The sequence below is a fragment of the Ambystoma mexicanum genome, chromosome 10 (genome assembly GCF_040938575.1).
Source record: "Ambystoma mexicanum isolate Mex_15411 chromosome 10, UKY_AmexF1_1, whole genome shotgun sequence".
NCBI lineage: Eukaryota > Metazoa > Chordata > Amphibia > Caudata > Ambystomatidae > Ambystoma > Ambystoma mexicanum.
Genome location: NC_090932.1, coordinates 1009670394 through 1009684932, shown reverse-complemented (window position 1 = coordinate 1009684932; position 14539 = coordinate 1009670394). Strand labels below are relative to the sequence as shown.

The window sequence follows — 14539 nt, the reverse complement described above, 5'->3', positions numbered from 1 at the left end:
CTTCTTTTTACTGTTCCATCTAACATGGCACCATTCATCACACCAAGTCCCAATTACCTATGGCACAAGCAATGTAAACAGAAAAGTGCATTCCCTAACAATCCATGTACTACATGGCCAAAAAGTAGAATTGTGCAACTCTGAAACAGAATACAGACATACATAATATATGAGTCCATGTGTATGAAGGTATGCGCTGTTTGTTAACTATTGTTTGGAGTAAGATAGGAATACTCTGTTGTACCAATACCCAGCACCAGTTTACCCGCCATGCCCATGAAAAGAGGATATCAACATGTATGTACACTTGCTAGTTACAACTCACATAAGGAAGATCTGATAGCATGAAGGCCATATGACCATTTTTGACTTCAAAACCTTTTTTAGGAGCATCATGCTTTACCATTTATATGTGGGCAGCTGCTTTACTCACTACTTGACTGCAAGCATCACGCTTATTGACGACAGCTTACCTCAAAGTCTGCAACCAGTCAAGGCCCATAGTTGCAAAATGTAGAAATACCACACGTAGATCCATATGCAGGTTTAGGATGAGGTTCTTTCAGCATAACATAGCAGAATTATCATACATTACATCACATTTTATGTTTTCAGTGTCCAGTTTGAGGCCTTTTGTTTTTTCTTAGAATCTTCTCACTCCACTTTCATTCTGACAGGCATCACGTTCCCCCCGTGAGAGACTGTGCCTGAAACAGTCTGATTAGGGTGAAGGACTATTACAAAGGATAAGGACTGTGATGAAGAAAAAGGACTGTGGTGATGGAGGAGGACTGTGACAAAGGACTGTGGTGAAGGAAACATATTGTGCCAAAGAAATGCAATGAAGTAGACAAACTGTCACTAAGGACAAGGACTGTGACAAAAGCCGAGGAACTATGACAAAGGTGAAGGACAATGATGAACTTGAATGACTTGCACAAAAGAAAAGGAGTAGGATAAAGGAGAAGGCATAGGATGAAGAAGCAAGAGTGGCAAGGGACAATTACTGATGAAAGGCTGGGACAAAGTAGAAGAACTATGCGAAAAGGAGGACTGTGAGAAAAGAGAAGGATTGCGATGTAGGTCTGTGAGGAAGAAGAGGAGGTGTGATGCCAAGGAAAAGTCTGTGATGAAAGATGAATAATGTGATAACGTAGAGGGTCTGTGATGAAGGACTGTGAAGGAGAAGTGTGACAAAGGACTGTAATTAATTAGGACTATGCCAAAGGAGAAGGACTGATGAAGAAGGTCTGTGCCAAAGGAGAGAACTATGCTGAAGGACTGTAACAAAGTAGGGGGATTGTGACAAAGTAGAAGGATTATGAATAAGGACTATGACAAACTATAAGAACTGTGTTGAAGGAGAAGGACTGTGACAACCAAGGAGAAGGATTGTGACAATGGAGAAGGACACGAACTGTGATGAAGAACTGGGCCAAAAGAAGAGGGACTATGACAAAGGTGAATGACTAAAGAAGATGAAGTGCTTTGTAAAAGGAGAAGCCTGTGACAAAAGACTGTGAATGAGAAAGACTGTAATGAAGGACTACAATGAAGGAGGACAGACAAAGGACAGGGTCAAAAGAAAAATACTAACGTTGGGGAAAACTGCGATGAAGGAGAAGATCTGTGACAAAGGACTGTAGCAAAGGAGAATGAGTGTGATGAAGGAAACAGGCTGTAATAAAGTAGGTGGGCTGCGATGAAGGAGAAGGACAATGATAAAGGACTGGAAGAAGGAAACAATCTGTAATGAAGGACAAGGACTGTGAAGGGCTGTGATAAAAGAAGATGACTAGGATTAAGGTAAATGACTTTGATGAAGGTGAAGCACTGGGACAGAGAAAGACTGACAAAATAGACCTCTGATGAAGGATTGTGATGAAGGAGAAGGACTGTAAAAAAGATCTGTGACAAAAGAGAAAGACTGTGATGAAGGTGACGGACTATGATGAAGGTGATGGTTGTGACAATGGACTGTGACAAAAGAGAAGGACTGTGATGAAGTACATAGACTTTGATGAAGGAAATAACTATAAGGAAGGAGATGGTTTGTGAAGAAGGATTGTGATGAATGATGACAGATGATTGAAATTGTTTATTTATATAGCGCTTATGCACAGATGGAGTGCTTCAAAGCACTTCAAGGTGGGAAAGGAACATGGGAATGAATAATCAGTAATCATTCTTAGGCCTTGAAGTTTCCGAATTATTTCACAGAAAACTAGCATACTAGGCCTGACGGCATTCCTCCTAGTGCAAGTGCATGAGTGTTACAGTTTTGATCAAGCTATGGAGGGGGGGGCAGAAAAAGGTGGGGGGTCGGGACGGACAGACAAACTTACTAGTCCTAGTACATTTAGTTACTGCATACATGCAGACAGTGGTGGAACGAAGAGGGGCTGGGGGGAACAAATGCGACCAGTCCCACAGGGCGCTGTGTTAAGTGCAGAGAGGATTGCCACGCTCAAAGAGCGTAGGCAGAAAGTGCAGTAGTGCTGAACATAGTGCAGTGGCCCTGAGGCAAGTGCAAAAGACTGGCGGGGGGCCTGGGACCTGTAAGGCACTGGAGGTGAACCAGGCAACCAGTCAGCAAAAACGAAGTAGAGTTATGGAGGAGAAGGAGGAAGTAGGGCGGGGAAAAGAGCAGAGTTTAGCAGGGAAGAGGCAGAGAGAAGGAGGAAGAGAAGGGGGAGGTCTTACGTAAGGTGCTCATGCTCAAGACAGACAGGCAGGGAGGCTGTTCCAGAGGGAGGCACCTGAAGAGGATAAAGATCTATCCCCAAATCTCTGTTTGAGAAAGCAGCTAACCCACAGAGAGTTGGCGGAGGACGTGCAGAGGACTCTAGGGGGACAGTAATTAGAAAGCGAGCATTGTAGAAAGTCCGGGCCCCAGCCCCAGAAGGCCTAGTGGACGATGCAGAGTCTTGAACTTGATCCTTGCAGCCACGGGGAGGCAGTAGAGGGATTTCAACACCAGACAGATGTGGTCCCAGGTCTTGAGGCCAAGGATAAGTGCTGTGGTTCTGTTCTGGATGAGTTGTAGAGGACGGAGAGTAGAAGTAGGAAGGTTGAGAAAGAGGCTGTTGTAATAGTCCAGCCTAGAGAGAACCAGGGCTCTCAAGGTGGTGAGCCTCTGTGGGAAAGTGAGAAAAGCTAGCATACCTCTAAGGAGGTGCAGTTGGTAGTGGGACTTTTTGGAGATGTCTGAGATATGCGAAGAGAAGGAGAGAGTGGAGTCGAAGATGGCTCCAAATTTTTTGCCTCATTAGTAGGTGAGAGCACAGGGCCAAGGGAGGCGGGCCAGTGTGAAAGTGGGAAAGCGGGAGCAGGGTCCTAATGAGGACAATCTCTGTCCTATTGGCGTTCAGGCAGCGATCGTTAGCAGTGCACCAGGAATGAATTGCGGATAGACAGTCAGGGATGAGCGAGGAGGCTTAGGTTAGCCTGAAATAGGGCTGCATGTCATCTGCATAACACTGAAAGTTAGAGGTAAAGGTAGAGATCCTGTGGTCCAAGGCGGCCATGTAGATATTGAAGAACCCGTGGGACAAGTTAGATCCCTGGGGGACACCACAAGTAGAGAGAGTGATAGAGGAGAGAAAGGGCCCAAGTTCCACCTGGGATGGCCGGTCAGAGAGAAAGGAGGCGAGCCACGCCAGGGCCTGATCTGTGATATCCAGGATATCTGAAAAAGGAAAAAGACTGTGATGTGGACTGTGATAAAAAAAAGAACTATTGTTGTAGAGAGGCAGATGTACACCCCATCTCTAGTGCCGCCCCCTCACCTCTATCATATTGGAAGAACAACAAGAAAGCACTGTGCATGACACCAGGTATCATCCCAATACAGCATCGAAGATATGAGAGACGTTATGCTCTCAGACAACCATATCGAATATACCCTCCCACTGACATGGTAGAAGGCTGTCTGCATACACCATTGAACATAGAAGAGCTATAAATGAAATCTGACAAGAGTAAAGTGATGTCATGAAGAGAAGATACAAGGACACACTGAAATTATATGCGAATACTTAAAGAATAAAGATGTGACTGATGTAACAAACTAAACATTTATGCAGATACAAAGAAATCATCTACACTGAGACGATAAGTGAGACGAGATGCAATAGGTGTACATACGGAAAAAGGCAGGTAGATGAGACATATAGAAGCTTGCTGCAGTAGAAAATATAACATGGGTAAAGCAGCCATTTAATAGTAAGCTAAAAAGTCCAAGAAGAGAGACCAAGGTTGCAGAGCTCACAGGCAGAGAAATACAGATTCTTGTAAGAACAAAGAATATTTGTTTGGCTCAGGATCAAGGATGCCGCAGCAAGAAGCAATTGAAAAGTACAGAATGAGTTGAAGAGAATAAGCCTTATACGTAGGGCATATTTCTGTTAGATTAGAAAAGGAGTAAACATTTGCAAGTGATAAGTATTGAACAATCAAAGATGCAGAAAGTATATGCAAGATGGAGCAACCAATTCTACAGAGGCCAAAAGGAGTAATAGCACCCAGTATAATTGAATCAAATAGCACTAAATAAAAGGTCAGAATGGACAAAATTGTGGTCTCCTCATACATGGTGCAAGACTGTAAAACAAGGCCTATTCATTAAGCTCCAGATGAAGATAGCAATGTACATTCACTCCATTAAAAGGCCTGAGGAAGAGAACAGTCAGCAAGGTCCACTACAAAGAAGAAGCCTTGGCTTTGCACCTAAATGCAAGAGATGGTAGGCTAACTGGCCAAGTGGGCAGTGGTCTGACATTGTTCCCCACACCTGGGTTTCGTTTTGCTTATGTGCTGCTAACAAGCCGAATGTGCAAGGTTGGGAAAGAATGCCAACCAATCAGGAGGGCCTATGTAGCGATGGACCATACATTGTTGCAGAAGCCAATCTGCTGCTGTTATTCTGCTATTAATCTGTATTACAAGTAGTCAGAGGCGGTTCAATGCATGCCTACCAGATAAGGGGCAGCCAATTGTGTTACTAACACCTAAACGAAGTATAGGTATATATGTTGCCTTAACCAATACCTCCTTTTGATAGGTTTTTACTGTTTGCCATGTAGGATGACGTCATAGCTGACGTACATCTAGGTATAAAGCTTTTGTGTAATTGAAATGTATTTGAGAGTGACTGAGCTGCAATCTGTTTGTTCACCAGGTTTCCCTACTTTATTGAACTGATAATAAAATAGTATTTTGCAATATTCGTTGAGTCTGTCCGGTTATTTGGGTCCGAGATTGTTTATTGGTAATTACATTTGGCACTTGGAATGCTCCAGGTGCTACTGCACACTGTGATGAAGGAGGGCTATGATGAAGAATGACTGTGATAAAGAAGAAGGATTGTGATGAAGGAGAAGGACTGATGAAAGAATAATGAATGAGAAGGACTATGACAGTGGACTGAAGTAGAAGGATTATGATGAAGAAGGCCTGTGATGAAGGAGAGGGTGTATGACGAAGCGTTTCGAAGAACTATATGGACTATTACAATGAAGAACTATGATGAAGGAGAAGGATTGTGACAAAACAGAAGGACTGTGATGGGGAGGACTATGATGAAGAAGGCATTCCTGTGACGAAAGAGGAGTAGCTCAGGGGTAACGTGCTCGCCTTGGGAGCAAGACGACACAGAGCCACACAGGTTTCGATCCCCGGGTCTGTGCTTAGTAACCTCTGGGTATTAAGCACGTTATATATAACCTATCATATCATATAACAAGGAACTGAGATGCAGAAGGACTCTAACAAAGGAGTAATACTTAGACGAAGAAGGAATTTAACAAAGAAGCAATATGACCAATGAGAAGGACTAGGATGAAGAAGAAAGGCTGGCAAAAAGAAATATGATGGAAAAGAACGGTGATGAATAACTGTGACAAAGAAGGACTGTGATGAAGAAGAACGACTAGGACAAAGCATTCTGATGGAGGAGAAAGAGGCTGACAAAGGATTGTGATGAAGGAGAAGGACTTGCATGAAGGAGGACTGGAATGAAGGGCTATGATAAAGGAGAAGTACTAAAAGTACTACGTTGAAAGAGGAGGACCAGGACAAAGGAGAAGGGCCATGATGAAAGACTAAGAAGGAGAAGTACTATGATGAAGAAATACGGTGATGAAGGAGAAGGACTTTGACGAAGGACTATGTTGAAGGAGACGGTCTATGACAAATCAGACAGACTAGAAGATTCATTAGTGAGCGGAAGGACCAGGCCAACCAAATATTTTCCATCTGAACACTCTTTCCCTTCTCCATCTTCTCTGTACTGTTGTTTTGGCCAGTCAGTAGTTATTCTATGTGCCAAAATTAAAAACAGCAAGCAAGGATGACCACAGGAAGCTTGCAAGCATGCACACCTGATAGGCAAAAGAGATCAAAATGATCTGAGCTGGTGATCTTCATCTGCTTTACAATGCTCAAAGATAAACAAAAACCCTCGATCTTGCAATGGCAATGCCCAGAGAGAGCAGAAAAGCATCAGAATATCTGGCAGCCTACACCTCCATCAGAAAATCAAGGACCCACATGCAAACTATTGGAACCGCTCTGACCTGGTTCTGGACTCCCTTTTACTCCCCGCCCACTTCCCTCCACCCCATCTCTGAGATAGTTCTGGACTATCTCTTACTCCCCATTCTCCTTCCCCTTCCTGTGGAATATTTGAGGATTCCTTTGTACTCCCCATTCTCCTTCCCTCACCAACCCTGGGATGGTTTTGGGTTCCCTCTTAGTCCCCCTACCTCTAGGCCGGCACTGGGCTGCTTCCATTGGCCTTCCCTACCCAATGCATAATGCAACCCTGACCCCCAGCATCACCTTTTAATAGTAAACCACACAGCATCCTTTCCAAAACACATTCTCCCTTCGCCTACAAAATACTTCGCCAATACTTGTAAATCAATGAGCCATTGCGCTAAGCATGGAAATGTTGTCTTGGGGCATGAGGCAGAGGGGGGGGGGATAATTGAAAGCTTCAGCATGGAAGAGCGTAAGTAAATAAAATATTGGCATGGTGGGGGGCATGGGTAAGGGGCTAGAGTGCATGAGCTGGAGCAGATGGGGGGAAGAGTGGTTAAAAGAGGGGCTGTGTTGAGATGTTAAAAGATGCAAGAGGGAACATGAACAGGTGAGAGAGAGAAGGGGGGATTGCAATACAGGAGTAACAGAGGAGTGTCACATGCCAGGAAGAAGGGCATACGAGGGGAGGTATGGGGGTGGGAGGTTTGACAAAACAAACAAGCGTAGGCAATGCCAACAGGTCTGTCTTTAGTTTAGTCATGGGATAGGCATTTTCCAGGCTCCGCCGTAAGGGTACTAACTGGTCATTATTGGTAGCAGTTGCAAAATAGTGTGAGTACTTGGGCATATAGTGCCAGTACCTGGCAAATGTCTATTTAATACCCAGGCATAAGCCACACCTGATGGTTTTGTGAATGCTTACTTTCCACAGTACTTCTGCATACTGCTTATAAATCAAGTGGCTGAAGGCACACTTGACTAAGACATTATTATTACGCCAGTAGCACAATTGAAGCTCTAACTGAGCCATAAACTTGCAGACGACTGCTTGGAAGTAACAGTGACTGGCGCTTAGAGTACAGCATTTGATGATAAAGCTAGCTCAAAGAGAGTCTAGGCGGATGTGTTTTGCACGGGGACTCGGGGAGGGGTAGGAAAAGTCAAAGGGACTATCGTGGCAATGGGGAGCCAGAGCGTAGTTAAATAACCAAACAGCACCTACAAATCTTTGTGTATCTCCTCACATCCCATCTCCCCAGGGTCACCCCTAGCTGTACGCCAATGCAATAGTTTAAGCCAAAACTAAAAAGGAATTGTGTGAGATGTCGGAAGAGAGGCTGCACGTGAAGAGAAAGGCAGGGGTGGTGGACGACAGATGCGATGGGCATTGCATGGCCACCTGGAGGCGAGCAGAAAGGCATTTCCACGAAGGAGGAAGCGCTGGTGGGGAGAGGAGAGGGAGAAAGAGGGATGCGGACAGACCGAGGAGGCGATACAAAGGTGTGGTAAGTAAGGAAGAGAGAGGGGCATGGACCAAAATAAGCACCACCCAGAAACGGGTGGAGACCCGGCTGAGAAGGAAACCATAGCTCACTGGCCTCTAGAAAAGCACTGCCAACTGATTCCAGCATGTGTACGTGAGTGGCGTGCACTGGGAGCGTAGTGTGGTAGTGCGTTCATCCACCGTCATTACGAGAGAAATGTCTAGTGCCGCGAAATGAGGGGGGTACCCCCCATGAAGCTAAAGGCCACAAGCCCTTAAGCTTGTGGAGCTGCCACTGGAGACAGGAGGAGGGGAGGGGGGCTGGGGGTCGGAGGGAAAGAAAGGCAGCCATAAGGCGCGCCTCCCCTCCTGTCTCCCCTTCCCTCGTTAGGTAGTCTAACACAGGTGGTAGGCGCCAGCACCTTGGCAGTAGTGTTTGGCAGGGAACCTATGTGCGCATGCCGGCCCTTCTGGTGCACAGGCGCCAGGGGCATGTTATTGCCGCGGGGCATATTGGCCCTATAAAGACAGGGCTGCTGGAGACACTGTGAAACTAGCCCTACTGTGACAAGACCACACAGACCAAGAAGAACCCTAACCCACGACTACATACTCAACCCGAGAAGATGGAGTAATGAGGCTCAAGCCTCGGTATCCAAAAACACAGCTGATGGATTCAATCTAACAGCAAGAAGAAGACAGCCAGCAGCACTGCAGAAGAAACACTCTGGCCTGAATTTACTGGACTCTGCATTTGAAGACACAGCTTCTTGGTTGCCCAGATCCCACCCACCCCTGAAGAAGGTACATTTGGGCAAGCACAAGACAACAGTCGCTGCTCGAAAGTCGTGGAACAGAAGAACAGGAAGGCGGCATGGGCCTGGAAGGAATCTGCCAGCAGGCACAGGAGTGCCCACCAGACAATGTACAGGTCCCAAACGCACGGACCAGGGAGCCCACGCTGCGGGGCACACTGGGAGCAAAGAAGGGTGGGTTCCAGTTCCCGGCCCAAGCACCCAAAAGTACAGAACTATGATAACAATGCACACATGTTTATCAGGAAACAAACACAATATTCCTGCTGTGTCATTAGTATTGTTTAATTAAAAAAAAGTCACTGCCTTTTTATTGCGAACACAAACAAGAGTCCACGTATCGTTTATGTATATATTTTCATGCCCCATAAGGTTAGCGGTTCCACAGCTTAAACAAGAGCGCCTGTGCCACAGCGGGTGTTTGACAACAGATGAGCCAGCCCTTCACAGCTCCTCAGAGCACGGTCCCAGCAGAACCTCGGGGTGTATGTGCCCATGACAGCTCCTCATAACACATCCTCAGACTGTGTACACCACCACTGCTCCTCGCAGCAGAACATTGGGGTGTCTGTGCCTGTGACAACTGTTCAGAGCACATTCGCAGGGTGTCTGTGTGCACCACAACTGCTCCTCATAACACAACCTCAGGGTTTCTCTGCCCACAACAGCTCCTCATTGCACATTTCCAGAATGTCTGTGCACTAACACTGATCATCACAACATATCCTCAGGGTGTATGTGGCCATGATTGCTCCACAAAACACCTCAAGGTGTCTCTCAGCACAGCCCCGTTTCTTGGCCCGGGCGGAGCAGGCGACGGCCCGGGGCGCATGGCTAAATATTCCAGAGGTGGGCGCATAAGGGGCCCACTCTGAAAGCTGCTTCTGAGCTCGCCGGACAACAGATTAAGCAGCCTGCTGTGCCGGTGAGCACTCCACTGCAATGTGCGGCTGGCTGCTCTCTGCCGACTTGTGGATGACTGTGATGCATCAGAATATGCAAACAAAGGAATGCATATTCCAAACGCAGCGTGTGAGATGCTCTGGAGTCACACACCCTGCACCCTTCATTCTTTGTGCTGACAGCCTTTCAAGTGGGGCAATTTATAAATTTGGCTCACTTAACAGGCCATAGTTTTTACACAGTATGTGCTTAACATCTCAGTGTTAAGAACTAAACATGGGGCATTTTTATTCACCAGGCCAGCACAAGTATCAGTTAGCTGGCCGAACCGATGTATTCTTCAAAGAGAATTAACGTGCCACACCGAAAAGTTTTAAACTATTTTCATGTCTCTTTATTTGACACTGCAACACTTTTTTTTGGTATATTACTTTTTAGTTGGATATGGCGCACCCCTGGGAAGGTTAACTCTAATTGTCTGGTTTAAGTATTGTAGTGGGGGAATTGGGACGTTGCCTAAATGCATCTGCTCAGCATCAAAGGTCTTTTCATTGTCTAAACATGTCAGCCACTGCTGAGCACGCACACCAGATAGCAACTCAATGTCACTAGGCACCTTGGTTAGGAAAGCAGGGTTCATTCTTTGTCACCATGCAAACAGTAGTCCATGGCAAATAAATGCAGTGATATGTGTGCAGCAATGATTTGTGTGCTGCACAAGTCACCACCCTGTTGATTAATGGGGTCTATGTCGTGCTCCCTTACGTAACCGCACATATAGCTTGTTTGTGTCTGATGTGCCCAATATCCATACAAGAGCACACTGGATTGTTTTGTGTATGTGACTCTGGCGAGCATGCCATACTGTGCCCACACTTAAACACATAAAGCAATCAAGGAAGTTGCCTCAAAATGTAAATCCACTAGCCCAAACGCCCTTTCTACACTGCCACACCATGATTTTCACTAGCTGCAGGCCAGCACTAAGAGATGCTAATGCCAGCTCTGTTAGATAAATCATGGGCCCGCTCTTTTTTGTCAAAATAACCCCTGACGCCTGCGTAATAGTGAGGAGGTAGTGGCTGAGGAACTGTAGACCCTTTACCATGCATTAGAAGCTGGTTGTGTTTAAAATGCTTCATCAGCGTATTACTGGTCAGGATAAAGTTTGAAAGGGGTACAATCATTTCTGTGTAGCCTTTCTGTGCATTGTTTATTGAGTCTCTCTTGTGGGGTATCCTGTCCATGTCTGTAGATATAATTCCCCAAAGATGTTTCTGTATTGGGGTTGGGCATGCCCACACTGAGACCCAGCCCTCCCTCCTCTAAAATTATTCAGAAACAAGAAGCAAAAGAGCCCTTGTATCCCATTTGAATGACTGATATTGCAGCCATTTTATACTTGCATCAAAAAACGTAAGCTGTCCAAATGAGCATTTAAGTCCAAATGAGCATCTTTGGTTCATGGTTACAAACTTAATGTTAGGGTGAGTATTGTGAACCAGTTATGCATTTAGAGATTCGCACATGCAATCCTCTTATCACAAGACTTGTTTATCAAATGTAAAGATCTCTGATCACTGTTATAGTCCTGAAATGCTCTGTGATTTAATGCAAAGCAACCAGGAATCCTCATTGGTGCTATTTGTCCCCTTTACCACTCCCAGAGAGGTATTTTGAAAGAGTACAAGAGTGTACCAGACGGCCCATCTTGGAATGATAACCTTCTATCAGAAAATAATTCATATGGTTAGTCTAGTATTGCCCCTTGTGAAATACAAGTGAGGTGGTACGAACAGAACACCTGCAACACAGAGCCAGTGGTCAGTGGGCCCTCGGACCCCGGTAGGCAGCTCAAACCGCAGTGTGCCAGTAGGGACAGTTTGAAACTGCATTCATGCAAGGCCTTCCCTAAGAGCAGGTGACAGAAAAACCATGTACTTGGGAAGCAACAGCTGTGTTTTCACATTAGAATTCTTCTGTAAAGTACTTGAATTACAATGTAATTAAACCAGCTTCATTTATATAGCAATTATTTATTCATATTGAGGGGGGGTTTTGTTGCATGACAGGGGTGTAGTTGGGAGTGGCGTGTGCCAGTCAGGGGGTGGGGGGTGCATTCTGATGTTTCGTCCTGGGCACCAAGTTAGCTAGAAACTGCCCTGTCTCTTCAAATGACTGCCCAGGGGGTCTGTGCGGATCACCACTGCTCCTGAAAGCACAACCTCAGGGTGTATTTGCCAATGGTTGTCCCCAAATAGCAAATCGTCAGGGTATCTGTGCCAGTGGCTACTCCTGACAGCACAACTTCAGGGTGTCTGTTCCCATGAGTACTCCTCAGATCCCATTGCCAGGGTGTCTGTGCGCACCACCACTGCGCCCCACAGTACAACCTCGGGGTGGCGAGGCTTATAACAACTCCAAACAGCACACCCTCATGTTGCCCCTGCCCATGACTGTTCCTCACAACACATGCTCAGGGTGTCTGTGCCCATCACAGCGCATCCTCGGGGTGTCTGTTCGACTGACTGCTTCCTCCTCACAGCTCAATCTGAGGGTGTCTCTGCCCCGCAGCATGCTCGCGGTACTGCTACCACCCCCGCTCCTCCCATCGCAACCTTTTCCTCCCAACCCAACACCCCTACCCCAACAGGAGAGGCGCTTCTGTGACACCCCATCTTCCCCTGGACAGGCGAGGGGAGGGGGCGGCTCAACCGCCCAGCGATTCGAGCTACTTGAAGCACAGGCTCGCAACGATATCTTCAATTACCCCAGTCTCCACAGGACAGCAGCACCCTGTACCTCGGGTGCGGGGGGGGGGCATCACCCTGGCCTAACCAGAAGGGCACCATCCAGCACTGTACCCAATCGCACGAAGACCCACTCTCTTTGACAACATATGCGCACCGGTGGAGGCCATGAGTACAGGCCTACTTCAGGGGCCACTACTCCATGACCGCGTGACGCTCCCCATCCTAAGGGCTCCCACCCAGAACCAACACCAGCCGGACAGGCACCCCCCAGCCCGCCCCCCGGGAGGCAACCTCCATTCCAGGGCACACCTCTCGGCGGTGGTCTTTCATCTACAGTGCTCACGCTTCCACTACCCACCCATCCATCTCTCCTCTCACGGGAAGTTCACCCCACGGATTGCACTGCCATCCTTGGGGTTGACTGCCGCTCTCATCCCAGCTCAGGGATTTCCTCTTCCCTGGTGCACGACTCTACTACGGGGGATAACCTCTCATCACCCCGCCCCTCGGGCACGCATCTCTCCCCGGAGCCATCCCTTCCAGCAGGGGTGTTGCTAGGTCTGGAAAAGACCCGGGGCTACGCTAATGCCAGAACGGTTGGGACTGGGGGCTAGCTAGCCTTTTGGTTGTAGCTCCTGAGATTCTATCCGGGGCTACATCCAAAAGACCAGGGGCTATAGCCCCCTTAGCCCTCCCCTAGCAACGCCCCTGCCTTCCAGCACCCTGACATCCACAGGGTTCTCGTCTGCACACACAACCTTTCCCAGAGGTCCCCACAGTACCCTGCACTGTATGGGGGGTGAGTGGGCGAGAGGTCAACCCCGTCACCTGCCCTAAGAAGCCGCCGCTTCCCCTGCACGCTACTGTCCCCCGGAGAACACCCTGCACTTCTGGACGCCCCCTCTGCAGCAGCCCGTCAGTCCTTTCAGCACCATGCATTGCCCACCCTTGGGTGTCAGAGGTCCATCTCTCTGCTCACCCCGGCCACGGGTTCAGTACACACCTGCGCCTCCCGCCAGTGCTCATCTCCTGGCCCGGCCCCCTGCCCCCTAATGGCCCCCTCGGGTACTCACGTTGTTGCCGAGGTCCTGGAGGGCCACGTTCATCCTGGATCTGCGGAAGGAGGCTCGGATGGCGGCCGCTGTCATGGCCCCCGCGCCCACCCCTCTGCTAGCCCAGCTCGGCCGCGGTGCCTTCACTGGCCATGTCCCCGCCGGCCGGGGGTGATAGCCCGCCCGTACCCCGCACAAGACCTTTAGCCTCCGTGCCCGTGCGGCAGCATGGAGGCCCGTGCCTCCCACCCCGGAGCCTGGCTGCAGAAGGGCAGAGGGAGAGGGCCAGACAGGGAGCTTCGGGGATCTGGAAGAGGGTATAGGGAGAGCCTGGAGGAAGGGGGCTGGGTGTGAGAGGGACAGGAGAGGTGGGGGTGGGGGATGGAGGGGGGTGGTCGAGGGGCAAAGGGAGAGCCTGGAAGAATGGGAGAGAAAGGAGCGGGAGGGGCGCGAGCAAGAGAGAGCCGGGAGAGAGGGGAGCCGCTTCCCTGCCGCGCGGATAGTTACTATGACACAAAATGCATTGCATCCGCGAAGCAAGGCAGGATGCTGGCTGCATGCGATGCTACACCCAGAGAGCCAGTGCAGGCGGGAGGCAGGGGGCCGACGGCGAGGAGGGGGCGAGGATGTGTACGAGGAGGGCAGGGGGGGATAGGGCGAAGACTCACAAAACAGGTGAGAGGAGAGAAGAACGAAGATACCGCGGGAGCAGCCAGACAGGGGATGTTAAGAGAGCCGGACAGACTTGGGATACACGTAGTGCATAGAGGACGTGGTTGGAGAGGGATTGATATATATGACACACGAAGAAGGGGAAGAGGGTCATAGGGCAGGAAAATAGAAGGGAGGGGTGAGAGGAGTGGGACATGGGGCACCGTGCGAGGGGTGATATGACAGGGACACGAGTACCATGAGAAAGGAGAGGGTGAGAGGAGAGGGACACGGGGCTCCATGAGAGGAGAGGGTGAGAGGAGAGGGACACGGGGCTCC

The 14539-nt window shown here is 48.6% G+C and overlaps 1 protein-coding gene across 1 annotated transcript in view; it reads right to left on the bottom strand.

The window, feature by feature from the left end:
• Positions 1-14301, bottom strand: part of ECE2 (endothelin converting enzyme 2) — a 513778-nt gene extending 499477 nt beyond the window's left edge. Inside the window, exon 1 of the mRNA XM_069618808.1 lies at positions 13571-14301. Within this exon, the coding sequence (XP_069474909.1) occupies positions 13571-13645 (75 nt within the window). The 5' untranslated portion in view covers positions 13646-14301. The remainder of the gene's footprint in view (positions 1-13570) is intronic.
• Between the last annotated feature and the right edge of the window lie 238 nt (positions 14302-14539).